Source organism: Artemia sp. Qi Xiang Cuo, chromosome 20 (assembly GCF_049724085.1).
Source record: "Artemia sp. Qi Xiang Cuo chromosome 20, ASM4972408v1, whole genome shotgun sequence".
Classification (NCBI taxonomy): Eukaryota; Metazoa; Arthropoda; class Branchiopoda; order Anostraca; family Artemiidae; genus Artemia; species Artemia sp. Qi Xiang Cuo.
The window spans coordinates 39,376,047-39,395,105 of NC_142813.1; the positions used below are offsets into that span (position 1 = coordinate 39,376,047).

The 19,059-nt window shown below is 35.6% G+C and overlaps 1 protein-coding gene across 6 annotated transcripts in view; it reads left to right on the top strand.

Moving 5' to 3' along the window:
• Positions 1-15,428, top strand: part of LOC148940180 (uncharacterized) — a 100,537-nt gene extending 85,109 nt beyond the window's left edge. For all 6 annotated transcript variants that reach the window (XM_089106492.1, XM_089106490.1, XM_089106489.1 and 3 more), the window contains 3 exons: positions 1,143-2,379; positions 5,376-7,538; positions 10,991-15,428. In XM_089106492.1, the coding sequence (XP_088962618.1) occupies positions 1,143-2,379; positions 5,376-7,538; positions 10,991-14,425 (6,835 nt within the window). In that variant the 3' untranslated portion in view covers positions 14,426-15,428. The remainder of the gene's footprint in view (positions 1-1,142; positions 2,380-5,375; positions 7,539-10,990) is intronic.
• Positions 15,429-19,059: the final 3,631 nt, after the last annotated feature.

Below are 19,059 nucleotides of genomic sequence, written 5' to 3' on the forward strand. Positions count from 1 at the left end.
TACTTCCTAATAACCAATACAATATGTAAACAATGGGCAAAGTTCATAACTTGCAGCCCTTCCCCTGGGAACTGTGGGGGATTAAGTCATCCTCAAAAACATATTTATTAGATTTTTGACTATGCTGAACAAAATGGCTATCTCAAATTTTAATTGGGTGACTTCGGGAAAAAAATGAGTGTGGGAGGGGGCCAAGTTGCCCTCCGATTTTTTTGGTCACTCAAAAAGGGCACTAGAACTTTTAACTTCCGTTCAAATGAGCCCTCTTATAATATTCTAGGACTACTGGATCGATACTATCACCCCTGGGGAAATAAAAAACAAAACAAAAAACAAACACGCATCCGTGATCTTTCTTCTGACAAAAAAAAAAAAAAAATGCAAAATTCCACATTTTTGCAGATAGGAGCTTGAAACTTCTACACTAGGGTTCTCTGATACGCTGAATCTGATGGTGTTATTTTCATTAAAGTTCTATGGCTTTTAGGTGGTGTTTCCCCCTTTTTTCGAAAACAAGTCAAATTTTCTCAGACGCATAACTTTTAATGGGTAAAACTAAACTTGATGAAGCATATATATTTGAAATCAGAATAAAAATCTGATTCTTCTGATGTATCTATTGTGTTCAAAATTCCTTTTTTTAGAGTTTCGGTTACTATTGAGCTGGGTCACTCCTTACTTACAGTTCGTTGAACTGTTTGATAGTGGGCTACAAATAGAATTCATTCATCCATTCATAGATTAAACTCCTATAAAAAAAAATTTAATAATGAATTAAATAAAGGTTTTAAGCCATAGGAGTGAAGAGCTCAGTACACTAATAAGCAACTCATTTTTCTTTTAACTTTTAGTTTTAGTAAAAGTAAGAGAAAACCTTGGTAGAGGTGGCATTTTGCATCTCAGTGCTAATTTTTTCTCGATTATTTCGAGAAAAATTTTCTTTCGATTTCGGTTCATTCGCATCCATTGGTTAATTAATTTTCACCTTTAGAAGGGTTAGAACCATTTCTTGGAATGGGAGTATGAGCCTCATAAGGTGTATGTTAGACTAGATTTTGCGATTTTTTTGCTGACTTCTGCTAGTTTTGTCCCTTTTTCAGTGGGGTATAATTGCAATCTTATGTGTTTTTTTTCTTTTTCAGGAGAAAATTGAATATTTGGGACTTCTCGTGTGTAGTCATGGACGAATGTCATCATGCAACTGGGAACCACGTCTACGTAGAAATTTTGAAAGAAATGAAAAAGTGCCCAGAAGAGTCAAGACCACGGATTCTTGGCCTCACTGCTTCTCCTGTTTCTTTAAAGTCGGAAAAAAGTGAAGCGGCTCGGATTTCTGCCTTTTTAAAAATTTTAGAACCTGCAGCTCTTTTTCGTCCTCATCTCCCACATATATCAACACTAATAGAAAGTTGTATCACATTCAAGATACCTGATATAATTCATGCGTACATTACAGAGGCACAGAGTCATTTCAACAGATCTTATAGCCTTATGAAAGGCTGTAGTAAAGCATGTCTATTGTTAAACAATGAGAACACTTACATTGTTAAAGGAGATCTACGGAAAACGGCAGAAATCAGTGACAGTCAGACTGCAGGGCTGTTTGATTTGTTGGAATCAATCGAAGTTTGTAGAGAAATTGGAATTGAGGATGCATTAGGTATGATATCAAATCCTTGTGCCTCTGCTATGTCTGGTGTTCAGGACTTAATTAATAAATACCAAGCCTGTCAGAGCCTTTCTCCAAAACTGATACATCTCTTCAAACTTATTGAGGAACGTAAAAACTCAGTGAAAATTCTTGTCTTCGTTAAAACTAGACAAATCTGCAAATTGATATGGAAGCATGCATCAAAAAAATTTCCTGGGTTAAACCCATTAGTTTTATTTGGTCAAAATGGTTACGACGGCATGAGTTGGAAAGATCAGCAACAGAAAATAATCAGCAAATTCAGCCAGGGTGATTGTCAGTTGATTATTACCACATCGGTCGTCGAAGAGGGAATTGATGTTGCCAAATGTGGATTGGTAATCCGATATTCATCCGCTCAGTCAGTAATACAGAATATACAAAGCAAAGGTAGAGCTAGGAGCCGTAGTGGTGAATATGTTATTTTTAGTTATGAAGAAGAGAGACGCAGAATGGAAGAGATACAAGAAAATGAAAGATTATTGGACAGGTTTTTATTGAACTTAACTTCCAAGAATGGATTACCCTCACCAACTGCTTGTAACCTGATCGAGGAGTTGCAAAAGAATGACCATAGTTCGTCTCAGACTGATTTAATGAAGGATTACCAACAGAAGGAACGAGACCAAATTTGCATAATTAGGCTAGTCCTCCATTGCAGTCAAGAAGCAAACACCAAAGACCTTGAGGTTAATATGGATTTGTTTATAACTTTAGGCCTGTTGTAGGCTAAATACAGTTGTCAATTTTAACTTTGGTTTAGAAGCTGAAAACATGTGGAAGACTATTGGTGAATAACATTGATAAATGATGATGTTATTCTCCAAAAAAAGGGTTTCACAGAGGGGATCAGAAGTGCGATACAAAAGCTTATTTCTAGCATAGTTGAAAGTGAACTTTATACCAAACAGAATGGAAAAAATGTAAGCGTGGAAATTGGCACTAGAGTAATAAACAAATTATCGACGTCATCTAGTATTTGGCTTTTTTTTTCTAGTTTAAGCCTCCCCAAGTTACTGCATACCTTTCTTTCGAGTGCTTTAAAAAGCAGGGGAGGTAACTTAAGCAAAGATCTGACACTATTAAATTTATTAAGCTAACTTTGGACTACTTTGCATAGATTCTAGTTTGAAAAGATTCTAGTCCATTATAACTTACAGTGAGAATTGAGCTGCAATTCTATATTTCCATGGATTAATCAAATAAATTATTAAGTTTTCTACTTGTCAATGAAGCTACCAAATACAATACTTTCAATGGCGGTCTTAGTTTTTATTCTCAATCTTCTCATGTTAAATCACCGAACATATACCTTTTGTATGTTTTCCTTCCTCTTTGGCTCACACTGAACAACTATTTGGTGTGAAAAAAAGAAAAAGATTGTTTCAAATGAAATGAAAGAGTAGTTAAAGTCAAAACTTATAACAAACTGAAATTATTCCGTATGAAAGTGGGGCTCTCCCCTCCCCAGTCCTCAGCTATTTTCCACTAGAATTTTATATCGTTATTCTGAAAGCTTATGTGAGTGCAAAAAAAATCCAGTTAATGGGTAATCCTGATTCTTTACTTACCGATTACCTTTTAAGCCTTCAAACTGAAAAATTTACTGTTTAGTGTTCTTTCATTCTTGGTATAGAAAAATCGGATGTTTCGGACACTTATGTTCATAAGTTTTGCATGATGACCGTGTGGAGTGATTCTCCTTGAATAAATTATAGCCTATTAAACAATACAGCATTTGCACTGGATTCTGACTAATGAATAATTCTTCTGGGTTTCGTTGTATCATAGACGCTCTGATAGAAAAATTATGGTTAAGGGTTTTGGTAGACAAACTAAAGAGGCTGAAAGCCCTGTTCTTACTGGAGTTATCTATAATGTATTGCCATCGCGTAGAATCATAATAATTTTAGTCATGAATAAATAGCGAGTCGGAGGTAATAGACTTTGACTCTTGTTGATAGAAGAGCATAGCCAAGCGTGGCAAACCATGTTGTGACTAACTTAGGCTGAGGATTGCACAAAGTCTCCACTCAAACTGAAGGTACCAGGACGTTCTTGCTTTCCGGTTCTATGGCGGCTTAAGCGCTTCGAGTAGACCTGAGAAGATGTGTTAGTCCCTACCGTGTAGTGGACTGGAACCACTGATTTTCCTGTGTCCATATAACATTTAAAGAATGTGAAAATTGTCACTTGAAATGCTACAACGTTAAAAAACAACTTTTATATCGAAATTTTAACTCATGAATTCACACGCTCCAAACTAGACTTGTTAGGAGTTTTAGAAAGTAATATACCAGGGGAAGGAAACATGGAAATAGGTGATATAGAATTTATCTACTTGATAAATTCTAAGGAATTTTAAGGGTTGAACAGTTTGGTTTTCGGAAGAGGCGAGGGTACATCAACAATGTGTTTACTCTTAGATTAATAATTGAGGACGGTCTGAGTCATAAGGCCCGTTAGTCCTTAGTCCCGTTAAAGATTATGAGCAAGTCTTTGATTCAGCTTTTAGAACACCTTTGGCGAAAGACCTATCCATATATGGTATACCACATAAATACACAAAAGTGACTAGTCCTATGTAAGAGAATAACAATTCTGCGGTTAATGTAGGAAATGAGGTAAGAAGATGGTTTCATATTAAATCAGGAGTTAGGAAAATGAATAAATTTCTAGAGGTTTTAAGAGTTCATGGTACAAGAATAGAACTCAAAATTAATGTTAAGAAGACTAAGTCACTAAGACTATAACTATGTGAAGGTGAATAGGTGATGTTGGGTAAAAATAAGATCAATTAAGCGGACAGCTTCACTCACCTAGTTAGTATTATTAGTAAAGACGGCGGGTGCAGTGAAATTGATAAAAGTAGAATGGCCATTACCCAGGATGGTTTTTCAATTTTGAAAAAGTTTGGGAGAACATGGAGATAAGTCTGCGAATTAAGATTAAAATATTGGAGGCTTCAGTGATGATAATAGTGAAGTACGATTCTGAAGCGTGGGCGCTCCATAAGACGGAGGAGGGTTTACTAGATGTTTTCTAGATAAGTTGTCTACGGATCGTTTTGGGTGCCCGGCTGACTGACTGTATCCCAAACAGTGAGCTGTATGAAAAATTGGGTTCAATCCGGCTTTCTATAATGAGAAAAAGGTGGAGATTGCTAGGAAAGGTTCTGCCGGTGAAGGATGACAGATTGCCAAACATAGGTCTTGTCAGTCTATCGGCCTGGGTATATAGGTCCCAAAAACCCTTGTCGGCCTGACTATTTATTAATTAATACTATTACGTCCCCTCTTTTTCTCAGCCCTACTTTGTTACCACACTAAAAAAAAAGTTACAAGCAAAGGTTGAAAACATAATTCGTTCAATTTTGAAAAACGGAATCTTTAGAAATTGTTGGAAAACCTAGAAAAAATATCCAGATTTTGAGGGTTTTTATTGAATTACATATAATTATTTAAAATATAGATGTTGATTAATGATTTATAATATATATGTTACAACACTAAAAAACGGAATCTTTAGAAATTGTTGGAAAACCTAGAAAAAATATCCAGTTGTTGAGGGTTTTTATTGAATTACTTATAATCATTGAAAATATATATGTTGAGAAATATATAATAAGAGCTTAAAGAATTCTGATTTTTTGCTATTTATTTGTTTATTTTATTCTTATTTTTAGGAAAGATTACTAAGTGCGTTGGAGTATCATGAGCTGCTTTCAGTTGATGAGATATCAAGTAAAAAGATGGAATGTTCTGCCTTCTCGAAGATGATCACATATACATTGTGTGCAAGATCCTTCAACAAAGGGAAAATAGCCATTGATGCATATCAAAAACTTTGCAAGACTTGGAATTTCAACCTTGGAAATGACCAGAACTTTAAGATTTGGTCTCATGTTGAATTTCCACGGAAATCTTGTCATACTCCTATTTTAGACTGGAAGCTTAATAATTTGTCCTTCGGTAATTTCTTAAATGAACAAACCTACGAAGAAGGGGTTGTAATTCAATATCCTGATATGATGCTGTCCTTGAACGACAGCAGAAAGTTCGAAATTACAATTAATGGAAGTGAATACAAACGGACAATTGTTCTTAGTTATTCCAGCATTCTTGACTTCGCTTTGCTTGACTGGAGAGGCAATGGAACCCTGAGAGTTTATCTCCCATATACTTCTATGCCAACCTTGATATCACATGGGGAAATAACAGAGAACTTAAACTTAAATTTCAGATGTGAACTCGACTCTTTAGATAAACAAATCCTTAGTGCTTTTGAAGATAATTCAGTTGTGGTTCTTTCACTCAAATTTGATAACTCTGATGATGATAGCTATGATCTATTGCAAGAGGTATTTACAAATCCCGATTACTTTCCCATTGGAATATATGATTCTTGCGTCAGAGTTATATCTGATGATCGAGAAGGAGATCTGTGGGACTTATTTTTGGAAGCCTCTTCTACGGATATAGAAATGAATTCCCTCGCATGGAATTTGTCTGTTATCAAAAGCCAGAAAAACGTCGCTTTTTCCAAAGCAACTCAGAAAAAAGTTTTGAAAACTATCCTAGAAGCACATGATTTAGAGCCACTTATACTAGCGTTGAATTTTTATCTCTTTAAAGGAATAGATTTGGCTTATTGGTTTAACTTTGAGGCTGCATTGAAAATGGAATTTGAAGCTCTAGCACAAAAGAATTTGACCGAAAAAGTTGGATATAACACTGTTTTGGTAGGCAGCGTTGTGATAACTCCCACAAGAACAGTTTATTATCGGGTGATGGCCGTGAAACAGAGCAGAATACACAGGAAATTCCCGAACAATAAGTTTGTCATCGTTGCCTTCCGCGACGAGAATATGGAAAAGCTTCAAGGTAAAAAATCGTTCGAGTTTGTAACCTATGTGCTAAACAATGGCCTAACGTTAAACGGAAAGAGGTATAATTTTTTATGCGCTAGCGCCAGCGAGCAAAGAAGTCACAAAGCTTTGTTTATTTCCAGTGAAAGTATTGAAGAAGTAAATGAGTTCAGAAGTATGATTGTCCTGAACTCGCAAGACTTAAATTCAGTTCCCGAGTTCTTATCGAAGCTTAGTCTATTTAGTACTGCAGACACTCCCACTTTCAATTTATTCCCAGAAAGATGGGCTTTTGCTGATGACATTTCAGCGGTAAATGGAGACTGCCTTACAGAAGGAGCTGGATTGATCAGATCTTCTGTAGCGAGTCGAATTGCTCATTTATTAGAATCAAATAGCATACCTTCTGCTTATCAGGTTCGGTTTAGTGGTACCAAAGGTGTTCTTTTAGTTGTTGATGATCAGTTTATGGATAATTCAGTAGGGTATGATAAAGATATTTTTATAAGAAAATCTATGATAAAATTTGAAAGTGACGATTACAACCTTGGCATTGTTTCATTTTCGAAATTTATCCCTGTGAAACTTAATCGGGAAGTAATAACTCTTCTTGAATCAATTTTTCCTATTGTCGTGGAAGAGTTACATGTACTACAAGAGAAAGAACTTTCGAGACTAGTTGAAATGCTCTTAAATTCACAGATAGCCTCTAAAAAACTGGAATGTTCACTAGTGAATGTTTGGAACGTTAAAGAAGTTACGAAATATTTCGACATACTTAGTGAGCCATTTTGGATTCAGATTTTGAAAAAGCTCTTCGACTCTGAAATAACTGATATTGCTAAGAAGGCAAAAATACTTGTGGAAGAAGCTGCTTTGGTGATCGGTGTTGCTGATCCATTCCAAATTCTTTGTGACGAGGAAATCTTTCTCCAAGTTCAAAGAAGTGAGGATGAAGAAGCGGTCACAGTTACAGGATTGGTAATACTGCTGTCATTCTTTCCCCTTTCTTCTTTTTCTTGTCTTTTTGGCTAATTGCTATACCCAATGATTCTCACTGAAATCTAGTCTTCGTTACCAAGACCTAAAATCGGGGCAGCAGCTTGCTAATTTTGGGAGACAAATGTATCTAAAGTAAGGATTGCAGCTTTCTAATTTCTATACCCCTGTAAAGCCAATAAAATATCCGAGAGAGGACAATAGTATCACCCTTTAGTTAACGACTAACAGCCATAACTTTTAGCAATTTTAAAAATTCTTGTATTAACATTTTGTTTCTTAAGGGGGAGGTGGAGGCATGGTATATCAACATGGATTGGTCCCAAACTTCCTTCCAAACATATTATTGACCTCTGTTTTGTCAATGTCCTAGTTTTATCAACTGATCGTTTTATTGATAACCTGCATACATCGAGGTACTATTTCGTCATGTAGATTACATTGATCTTCCTGAGTGTCAAAGTCAAGATACCTTTAAATTTTGTTGGGCACCAACAATAGCAAGCTGCTGGCCAACAAGCAAGCTTTAATTTTAAAAAGGGTACTGAAAAACTGACTTTAGTTGTAGTGGCAGTCAGTTCAATTTTTCACAGGATTTGAAATCCTAATTGCACTCACTTTCTCTGCTTGACTTCTTTTTAGATCCTAAGCCATCCACCAGTTCATGCCGTTGTGTGAAGGTACAGGGGTGTCTTCATGTTCTTTTATTTAGACATTCAAGGTACATTTAATTAATTGAACTTGTTTCCTTCTTTTATTCCTATTTTTTAAAGGAAAAGTTTTTTCGTAAATTTAAGTCGGGGTTTTATATTTTGCCTGGACTAAAGGAACCTTAGCAAATGCAATAAATTTAGGACAATAAACTTTGGACTGAAAGTATAGTTGTATCGATTCTTGTTGCCACTTCAATTTGAATTTCAGGATCAAGGGATCATCAATAGGATGAAAACATTGAGGAAATCAAATCTGGTTGTATTGACTCCTAAGATTTTTATTAGAGATAAAAAGAAATGAAGGAGCTTGAAATGCATTTATTTAAACAAACAATTAGTTTAGACAGAATGGCTTTACCCTATGGCGACCAAAATATTGCTCAAATTTTCCAGTTAAATTAGTGAGGAATATATGACCCCTCTTGATCAAACAGTTCGTGGTAACGAACTATAAGTAAGGAGCGAACCGGCTCAATAGTAACCGAAACTCTAAAAAACGGAATTTTGATACCAATAAATACATCAAAAGAATCGGATTTTCATGTTGATTTCAAATATATAACTTTCATCAAAAGGGTAGTCTTACCCATCAAAAATTACGCGTCTGAGAATATTTGCCTTATTTTCGAAAAAAGGGAGAAACAACCCCTAAACGTCGTAGAACTTTTAGGGAAACATCCCTCACAGAACTTGAATGAAAATCACAGCATCAGATTCAGCATATCAGAGGACCCTACTATAGAAGTTTCAAGCTTCTATCTAGAAAAATGTGAAATTTTGTATTTTTTGCCAGAAGAAAGATCAGGGATTCGTGTTATATTTGTTTTTTTTTCCAGAGCTGATTATATCGATTGAGAGGTCCTAGAATATCGCGAGAGGGCTCATTCGAACGAAAATTAAAATTTCTAGTGCCCTTTTTAAGTTACCGAAACAATTGGAGGATAACTAGGCCCCCTCCCACGCTCATTTTTTCTCAAAGACACCCGATCAACAGAAAGATTCGAATGCGTGTTTATTTGTTTTTTTTTTCAGGAGTGATCGTACCGATCGAGTGATCCTAGAATACCACGAGAGGGCTCATTCGAACGGAAATTAAAAGTTTTAGTGTCATTTTTAAGTGACCAAAAAAATTGGTGGACAACTAGGCCCCCTCCCACGCTCATTTTTTTTCTCTAAGTCACCCGATCAAAATTTTGAGATAGCCATTTTTTCAGCATAATTGAAAATCTAATAAATATGTCTTTGAAGATGATTTGACCCCCCTGGCCCCCATAGCCCCCAATGGAAGGGCTGCAAGTTATGAACTTTGCTCATTGTTTACATATGGTATTGTTTATTGGGAAGTTTATAGAAATCCCCCAGAGCCCCCAGTGGAAGGGCTGCAAGTTCTGAACTTTGCCCATTGTTTACATATAGTATTGGTTATTGGGAAGTATACAGAAATTTTCAGGAGGAATTTTTTTCTAGTGGGGGGTCGGCGGGAGGGGATTACGTGGGAATACCTGTCCATGGAGGATGTTTTCATAGAGAAGGGACGTTTCTATGAAGGGGGCACCGGATTTCCAAATATTATTTAAAAACAATCAGAAATTAAATAAAAAAAACAAGTTTTTTCAACTGAAAGTAAGGACCAACATTAAAACTTAAAACGAACAGAAATTATTACGTATATGAGGAGGTTTGCCCCCTAGTCAATACCTCACTCTTTTCAATAAAGATTTTTTTAGTACTTTCAAAAGAGCTATCTATTCTAATTAAACGGCCTTTGTGATTCAAGGGTCATTCTTAAAGACTTGGAACAAAATTTGAAATTTAGTGTAAAGAGCGAGGTATTGACTAGGGGGCAAAACCCCTCATATACGTATAATTTCTGTTCGTTTTAACTTTTAATGTTCTCCTTACTTTCAGTTGAAAATACTCGTTTTTTCTATTTAATACAATCAAAATCCTATAGCAAAAGTATAAACACAAAAATATTGCACAAAACTGTACTGATCAAATATTTTGATAGGATGTTCCTTTTTTTTTCCTAAGTCCTGATAGGCTCAAAAATTTGTTAATCCCAAGTTGTGACCTGACTCGATGCAAGGACGAGCTAACCTGAAACTCAGTCCTACTACTTTACCAAAACCAGGCACTGCAAAACTCAGGACAAAATCGTGCCTAGTTCATTCTGCGGATTAATTCGGGGCGAAGCCGAGCCAGGTCCTTTCTAAGTATAAAAGACATCGAACCTTAGACAACAAACTTAAGACAAGCAGAATTTGATATCAATTACTATATAGTAATGAAGGACGAAACTGCTACATTGTCAGCTAATCTTCGTTAAAGTACAATTCTCTCCTATATATTCTGCATATTATTATTTGCGCTAATCTTTTTTTGTGCCTTTTGTGCTAATTCTGTATGAAATTTTTGTGTTATTTATTTTGTTATGTTCTCTCTTTCAATGTACTATACAAATGACTATGGAGTGGCCACTTTTATAGACTTTGGCAAATTTTAGATATGCATATCTTCATGGGATCTTCCTTCCTCCTTCTCCTTCCCTACTGGTTAAGCTAGTAAATGTACGTGCGTCAGCGTGTTTGTGTCTGCGTGGAAATGTGTTTGTTTGGGGTCATGCGTGTTTTTACGTGCTTGTGTTTATAAGTCTGGGAATAAATTGTTGTGTGAATAGCAGAAATTGTGTAAAATTGATCATGAACTTCTTTTTTACAGGTGGCAATATATCGCAACCCATGTTTATATCCTGGAGATGTTCGTACTGTAATGGCTGTCGACAGGCCTCAATTTAGAACTTTCAAAAACGTTTTAATAATGCCCGCCAGCCCTAACTGCGAATACTCACTTGCAGCTGCTTGCAGTGGTGGAGATTTAGATGGAGATCTTTTTGCAGTCATATGGAACTCCGGATTGGTTCCACCTGTGTCTTGTATTTACCCACCGCTGAGATACTCAAGACTAAAATATGATATCCCTAGACATCCTACTCCGTGCAAGCATCAAGCATTATCTGAATTTTATGTGAAATCTCTGGCGAATGATGTGCTCGGTCGGGTTGCTCATTTGCACCTAGCTCTGTGTGACCGTCGCGAAGACGGGGCTTGTGATCCTTTGGCAATGAAACTTGCGGAATCTCAGGCAGTCGCTGTTGACTTTCCTAAAACAGGAATAGCACCGACAGTGCCTTTAGAAGCTATTGCTTCAGTGGAAAGTATTGGATACCCAGACTTTATGGAAAAGAAAGAAAAGCTATCGTATTATTCCAGAAAAATTTTGGGTGAGCTGCACCAGGTAGCATCGTCAGTCCATACAGAAGTCATTTTTACTGCACCAATTTCTGTAGACTCAGAATTAATAGTTGCTAACTATGAAAAGTTTATTCGATCTGCTCAAGAAGACTATTTGATGTATTCTATATATATGAAGCAGATCATGTATCAGTATGGGTTGCAAGATGAAATTGATATTATTCTTGGTCACTCATCACGATCAATGGCCACATCACTAATCGATGTACACAAATCTGTTAGTCTAATTAGGGATGCATTTTTGAAGCTTAAAAATTTTATGATGGACAAATTCTTGAAAGGTGTCGTTGATGAAAATGATCTGAAGGCTAAGGCATCTGCTTGGTATTATGTTGCTTACAAGTATTCTATATCTGATTCTGATAAGTTTATTAGCTTTGCTTGGATTGCTTCAGATACTTTATGTACAATCAAAAAGTCAAGACTTTCTAACGTTCAAACTGCCCCCAAAAATGCCACTTTCTTGGAAATAGGCAATGATGCAAAAACCTACTTTTTGGCAAGTGTCGACGATATAAGCGCTATAATGGTTCGAAGGGTCATTATCGCCGAAAGACTTGCAACTTCAATTTCTAATTACGCTTTAAAAGTTCATAAATTACACATTGATATCAAACCTTATGGATCTGCCACTATTTTTACATGTAATTCTTCGTCCGATTTGGATTTGTCGTTGGTATTAAATGAATCTGAGGATACCAAGTCGAAGTCATCTCATCATCTTCGAACAATCGTCTTACCATCCTTGGGCGAGGAGGTTGAATCAGTTATAGATGTTACAAATGCTCTAATACCCCACATCAAGTGTTCAGTATTAGACGATGATGAACTCGTAAAAGTAGATATATCTATCAACTCTCTTGGCTTACTGAAAACAGAACTAATTCAATCTACCTTCATTCAGACACCACACGTTTTACCAGTATTTTGGTTTCTCATGAAATGGGCACGAATTACTGGTATATTAAAAGACAGCCGAATCCCAACAGATTTAGCCCTCATGGCTGCAGGAGATTTCTATGGACTGGTTTTATCTTTGCTCGACATTAGTTTCTCAAGCAACAAAGCAGAAATGCCTCTAGTCGATTTTTATAACTCTGAAATAGACATCATCAATAGCATGACTCATGAGGATACTCAGATCATTGGTCAATACCTCATATCTTTTTTCACGAGACTTTCAAAGATAAACGAGGATTTCACCATAGTTTGGCCTCATCCCAAGATTCCTTGCAAAACAATTAATAAAGATGTAATGATGCAAATCGCTTGTATGGGTAAGTATGCCTACTATAACCTGATTGCGTCCAGAAGCTGTTCGTTTGTGATTAAATCATTAGGAGAAAAATCAAACGGTATTATCTCATGCTGTATCAAACTGCCATTAAGTTTGAGCAGAAATTTCATTGATTCATCCTTGTTCCATTCATCACGGCTTTCCTCCCAAACCGGAGCTGAAGTAACACTAAGTAGGAACGAAAATCAAGTTCAATTTACAATGAAAGTTCTTGGGACCCGTGCCGAAATACTAAGGGTCTATGAAGAGATACAACATTTGAGCCAGATAAACAGAAATATTTGGCCTTGTTTTCGCGTGCAACGGAATGGATACTACATGGCCAACTCAGATATTTTCATAGTTCGTGATGTTGATCCTTCAAATGTGCAACTAGGGTTTGACCGTTCAACTGGTCCTTTTCAGCTTCGCCATGCTTGTGCATCTAGATCTACCTTAAAGGTTCGTTCTGAGGTATATTTATCGGATTGGAAACGAGTAGGATTAGAACGTTTCGCTTCCCACTTATTCCGTCAGTTCGCCACATTTACTGACTCGCATCCAGAACTTTTAGATTCTCTCAAAGTCACTACCTGCATCGGAAACTTTTATATCCTAAATGCGTCATCTGCTTTGCCAGAAACAAGACGGTCACTGTCATTGTTAGAACTTGAAACAGCTTTAGCAAAGAGAAAGAATAGAAAACATCCTTTCAAAGAGGAAGACAAATCGCAGTCAGACAGTGCTTGTGAAGTAGATTTGAAGCTTACCACAATAAATCCTCATATTCAACATCCTCTGATGAGACCCCAGACAAAACCTTATATAAATGGCTATAAAAAGAAAAGAATTTTAACATCTTCATTCTGCTCTGGAATGAATACTGAGAATAGCGATGATAGGGAAGCCATTGTTCTAATTGAAACAATATATAGAGAGGCCTTAAATCGACTGGGATATGCTCTAGACAAAGATTATACCCCACCCTATGTATTCCAGTTGGATGTGTTCCAATCAAAGTACTCTGAAGTTTCACTTATATTAGATAAAAACATGAAACTTATTGAAGCAAGAGAGAGATATGTGCGCTGGGTGAACTGTTACATCTTACATGGACGCGGAAACTCAACAAAATCAAAAATATTGGAAAATGTAGACTGTCGTATCTCATGTGTCACCTGTAACACCATTAGTAAGTCTAGTGTACAAGAATTTTTTCCTGTCGAATCCTCTCCAATTCAAATAAAGGAAGAGAGAATTGTGGTAAGTGACTCTTTGAAAGACCATGTGAAAAAGAAAATTAGCTACGTTGCTGATAAACGTTCAACTGTGTCTTTTGTGAAGGAAAACATTCGAGGCACAATATCAACAGGATTTGCATATCAAGGAAACAAATTATGTCTGTCAAACCCAATTTGTAACTTAAGTTTGCATTATGATAATAAGGTCTTAAGAGAGGCTCTTATTGCAAAAAATCGTTCAGAATTGCGGAAATTTGCTTGTAACGTTTTTTTCTCGTCTTTACAGCTATGTGAATCTATTTCTGATATTACATCAAATGTCTAAACTTGAAAATCCCAAATCAGGATAAAAATGAGAACGCAGAAACTCTTCACGACAAAGTCTTACAAAGTAAAAGTTCAGTCCTAGCTTTTCAACAGTTAGGATGGTTTGAATTCCCCCTTTAAGGGATGATAGGGAGAAACTTCAGAATTTCACACCTTACACCAGACTACCACACCGTTAATAGTTCGTAAATCTGTAATATTTTTTATCAAAGAAAAGCTATCGTATTATTCCAGAAAAATTTTGGGTGAGCTGCACCAGGTAGCATCGTCAGTCCATACAGAAGTAATTTTTACTGCACCAATTTCTGTAGACTCAGAATTAATAGTTGCTAACTATGAAAAGTTTATTCGATCTACTATCGACGCTAAAAAAGAGAAAAAATCAAATAATAATTTCTCAAGAAGCTCAGTTTCTTGAACTAGCGCTAAGCGAAATATTATCAACCAATATTCGTACTAAGTTTAAAAGATGCATCTCAAATTTTTTCTATTTGAGAAAGGAATTTTTCTTTTTCTATTTGAGAAATGAGTCAATCTATGTCGTATTTTAAAATTAAAACCTCATCACTGTTTGAAACAGTAAAAAAAAAAAAAAAAAAAAAAAAATACAATAAGATACTCTATAAGCTGATACTTTAGCAGACGCCTTACTTTAAACGGTCACTACTCAGTTAATTATCAACTTTAAATGCTTACTAAATATATAATTATTATTTGTCACTTTATTTCGAATTGAAGTTGATGTTTTCAAAATGTAAAGAAATTAGTATATTTTTATTATATAGAAGCGTCAATTCCTAGAGCTTACTTTGTCCTAATGATTTGTTTCTTCTCTTGTTGTTTGATTTTGGTGTTGTAGCAGAATATTAAAAAAAAGGTCATGTTTTTGTTGTTGTGTATATTGTGTTGCATTTCATTATGTTGCTCTTTTTCTTTATTTAGTATTGCTCCATTTGTTAACTGATGTTTAAAAACGGGAAATAAATCTCATTCATTTAGTCATTAAATTTTAAACTTTTTCGAGATTTTACAACTAGGTTTGAAATTTTAAAAGAGGAATTTGGTGCACTATACTACAGAGCCACCATTTGTGTCAGATTTTTTTTTTTTTACTGTACCTGAATCTTTCGAGTTTAATATAAGAGTGACTGACTAAATAAACTTCCAACGATCTGTTAAGGTCGTCTAAGATAAATTTTTATATTGACATGGCCAATCATGACGAAGAGAAATACTTTAAAAATTTTAAATTATTTATATGGAATGCAACAAAACAAATAACGAACATTTCGAAGCAATATTTAAAATTTTTCTTCAGTACTGAAAAAAGGTATGGGAGAAAACAAGGCAAAGAATCAACAATTTAGAACCTGCACGAAAGCACAATTACTTACCTTTACACCAAGGCAAATTACGATTCAGTCACTAACGCCTGTGAGGCCGAGTGGAAACTGAATTTAATAAACCAAAATGACTTTGAAATACTTTCATTCCGTTTTTACAAAGTTTACGTCTGCAGCTTTTACAAAGTTTATGTCTGCAGATAATTTATATATATATATATATATATATATATATATATATATATATATATATATATATATATATATATATATATATATATATATATATATATATATATATATATATATATATATATATATATATATATATATATATATATATATATATATATATATATATATATGTGTGTGTGTGTATATGTGTGTGTGTACGAGCTTAATATGAAGAATTGGACGGTAGAGCCAAGAAGGAAGGTGAAACCCAAAGGAATTACTTAGCCTAAGCATGTCCAAAATCATTCAATACAGAGGAGGGAGATTTTCTTTTATTATTAAATTAATGGCGGGGAGATCCATACACCCTGGTTCAAGGCGCAACGTGCCCGTTGCCTCCACCCACCCACAAAAAAATATTGGTTGGAGGAATCAAAGATGGATTCAGTCCCCCTCCCTTTTATCATATATTTTACCAGCCGTCATATTCTTCCTTCCCTTACTATATCCTCTAGCTTAACATTTAACTCATAAAAATCTCCAGCCAATGCCTACTCCTTGCTGGACATTCTTCTATCTGATGTCTCCTTATTTCCACGGCCATTTTCCATTTTGGTGAAATAGAGAATTAATCCTGCCAACACGGGCAAGGTGCTTAAAATTTTCAATCCTGTTATGGCTTCAGTGACCATTCTTATATCAGACCTTTTTTGCCAAAAGTACGAATTTAGTCAGCGTGGGATTAAACTTCGGAATCACTCCTTTTGCTTCATTTAATCCCTCCTTCCTATGCATATTTTGTACCAGTCTTCCAATACTCCACCTCCTTGTCGCCACTTTCCAGCAGCCAGAATATAATTTGTACTTTACTGAAAAAAAATTTAAATGAATTTACTGAAACAAAATCTGCATTGTCAGTTTAATATACATATGCTGATATTTATTCCTTAAATCTTAATTGATTTCTTAAAGTTAGAAAAGTGAAAACATTTAAAATATTTTTTTCAGTAAAGTACAAATTATATTCTGGCTTTTGGAAAGCTTGGTGTTTAGAACCCTACTCATATTAATTTCTGCTCGTTTTGAGTTCAACTTATTTATTTTAATTTCTGTTTGTTTTGGGTTTCATTTATTTATTGATACTGATTTGTGGTAATTGTATTCTTGGTGGATTATTTGATTCTATTTTTGTTCATTTTGGTTTAATGGAGTTCTTTTGCTTCTTTTTAAAAACTTATTTTGTTGAGAATTTTTTTTAAAATTAATTTCTGTTCGTTTTATATTGACAAAGTCTTTTTCAGGGAGAAAGACTGGGTTTCTCCTAAAGTTAAACAACCATCCCTTCCATAAAAACCTAAAATAACCCCTGGGCATAGTTTACAACCCTTGCCCCTAGTCTCTGGGGATTGTTTCAACCCCAAAGGCCTTGTTATGATATTTAGACCATTTTGAATAGAATTGCTATCTAGAAAAATTTATTAGATACATTTCGGAACAATGCGTCATGTATGTGGGGAGGGGGGGGGGGGTAGCTGCCCTCCAATCACTTTAACTCTTAAAAAGAACACTAGAGCGTCTAATTACCAATCCAATGAGCCCCATTCGAAGTTTATATGACCAAGCTTACTATAAAAGCCTTATGTCCCAAGGGCATAACTTACAATCCTTACCCTGAGGGCTGGGGGTTTTGTTATCCCCAAAGAAATAATTTCCAGACCGTTCTGATACGCTGAACAAAATGGCTATCTCAAAATTTTGACTGGAAGTGTTTCGGGAAATTGTGAGCGGGGGGGGGGGAGGGGAATTTACCCTTTGATCACTTTCTACTAATAAAGTGGGAGGGTGTGGGCATGAGAGGAGGGTTAAATGCCCTCCAATCACTTTCGACTATTAAAAAGGGCACTAGCCCTTTGAATTTCCAATCGAATAAGCCCTTTTTGAAGTTTCTACGACAAAGCTTTCTATAAAAACTTTATATGCCCCCAGGGCATAACTTACAACCCATGCCCGGAGTGCTGTAAGAGGAGTGTCCTCCTCAAAAATATAATTTCTATCTGGAAATCAACAACGTTGAACAAAATGGCAATCTCAAAATTTTGATTGTATGTGTTTGGGGAAATGGTGGGCTTGGAAGGGGTGTTATTTGCTTTCCAATCACTTTCGACTATTAAAAAGGGCACTAGCCATTCCAATTTTCAATCGAATGAGTCCTTTTTGAATTTTCTACGACAACTCCTTCGATACGAAGTGCCCTGGCCTAAAGGAAAAAAATAAATAAATAATAAATTGTGCCAACATCGTATTGCGCTGCCTATAATATGTCTGATTACAGTCTTTTAAAGGTACACCAAACAGTTCGTGGTAACGAACTGAAAGTAAAGAGCGACCCAGCTCAATAGTAAACGAAACTCTAAAAAAAACAGAATTTTGATACCAATAGATACATCAAAAGAATCAGATTTTTATGCTGATTTCAAATATATAAATTTTCATCAAGTTTAGTCTTACGCATAAGAAGTTACGACATAAAAATTTGCTTGAAAAGTCCTTACCCATAAAATTTACCTTATTTTCAAAAAGGGGGACCCCCCTAAAAATCTTAGAACTTTAATGAAAATCACACCATCAGATTCAGCGTATCAGAAAACCCTAATGTAGAAGTTACAAACTCCTATCTGCAAAAATGTGGAATTTTGTATTTTTGCCAGAAGAAAGATCACGGACGCGTGTTTATTATTTTTTTCTTCCAGGGGCGATCTTGTCGACCCAATGGTCCTAGAATATCGCGGGAGGGCTCATTTGAACGAAAATTAAAATAGTGCCCTTTTTAAGTGACCAAAAAATGGAGGGCAACTAGGCTCCTACCCACGCTCATTTTTTTTTTACCAAAGTCACCCGATCAAAATTTTTACATAACCATTTTGTTCAGAATGGTCGAAAAATACAATAATTATGTCTTTGAGGATGACTTAACCCCCCACGGTCCCCGAGAGAAGGTCTGCAAGTTATGAACTTTGTCCAATGTTTACATACAGTATTGGTTATTGGGAAGTATACAGATGTTTTCAGGGGGGATTTTTTTTGGAAGTTAGGGAGCGGAGGTGTCGGGCGTGAC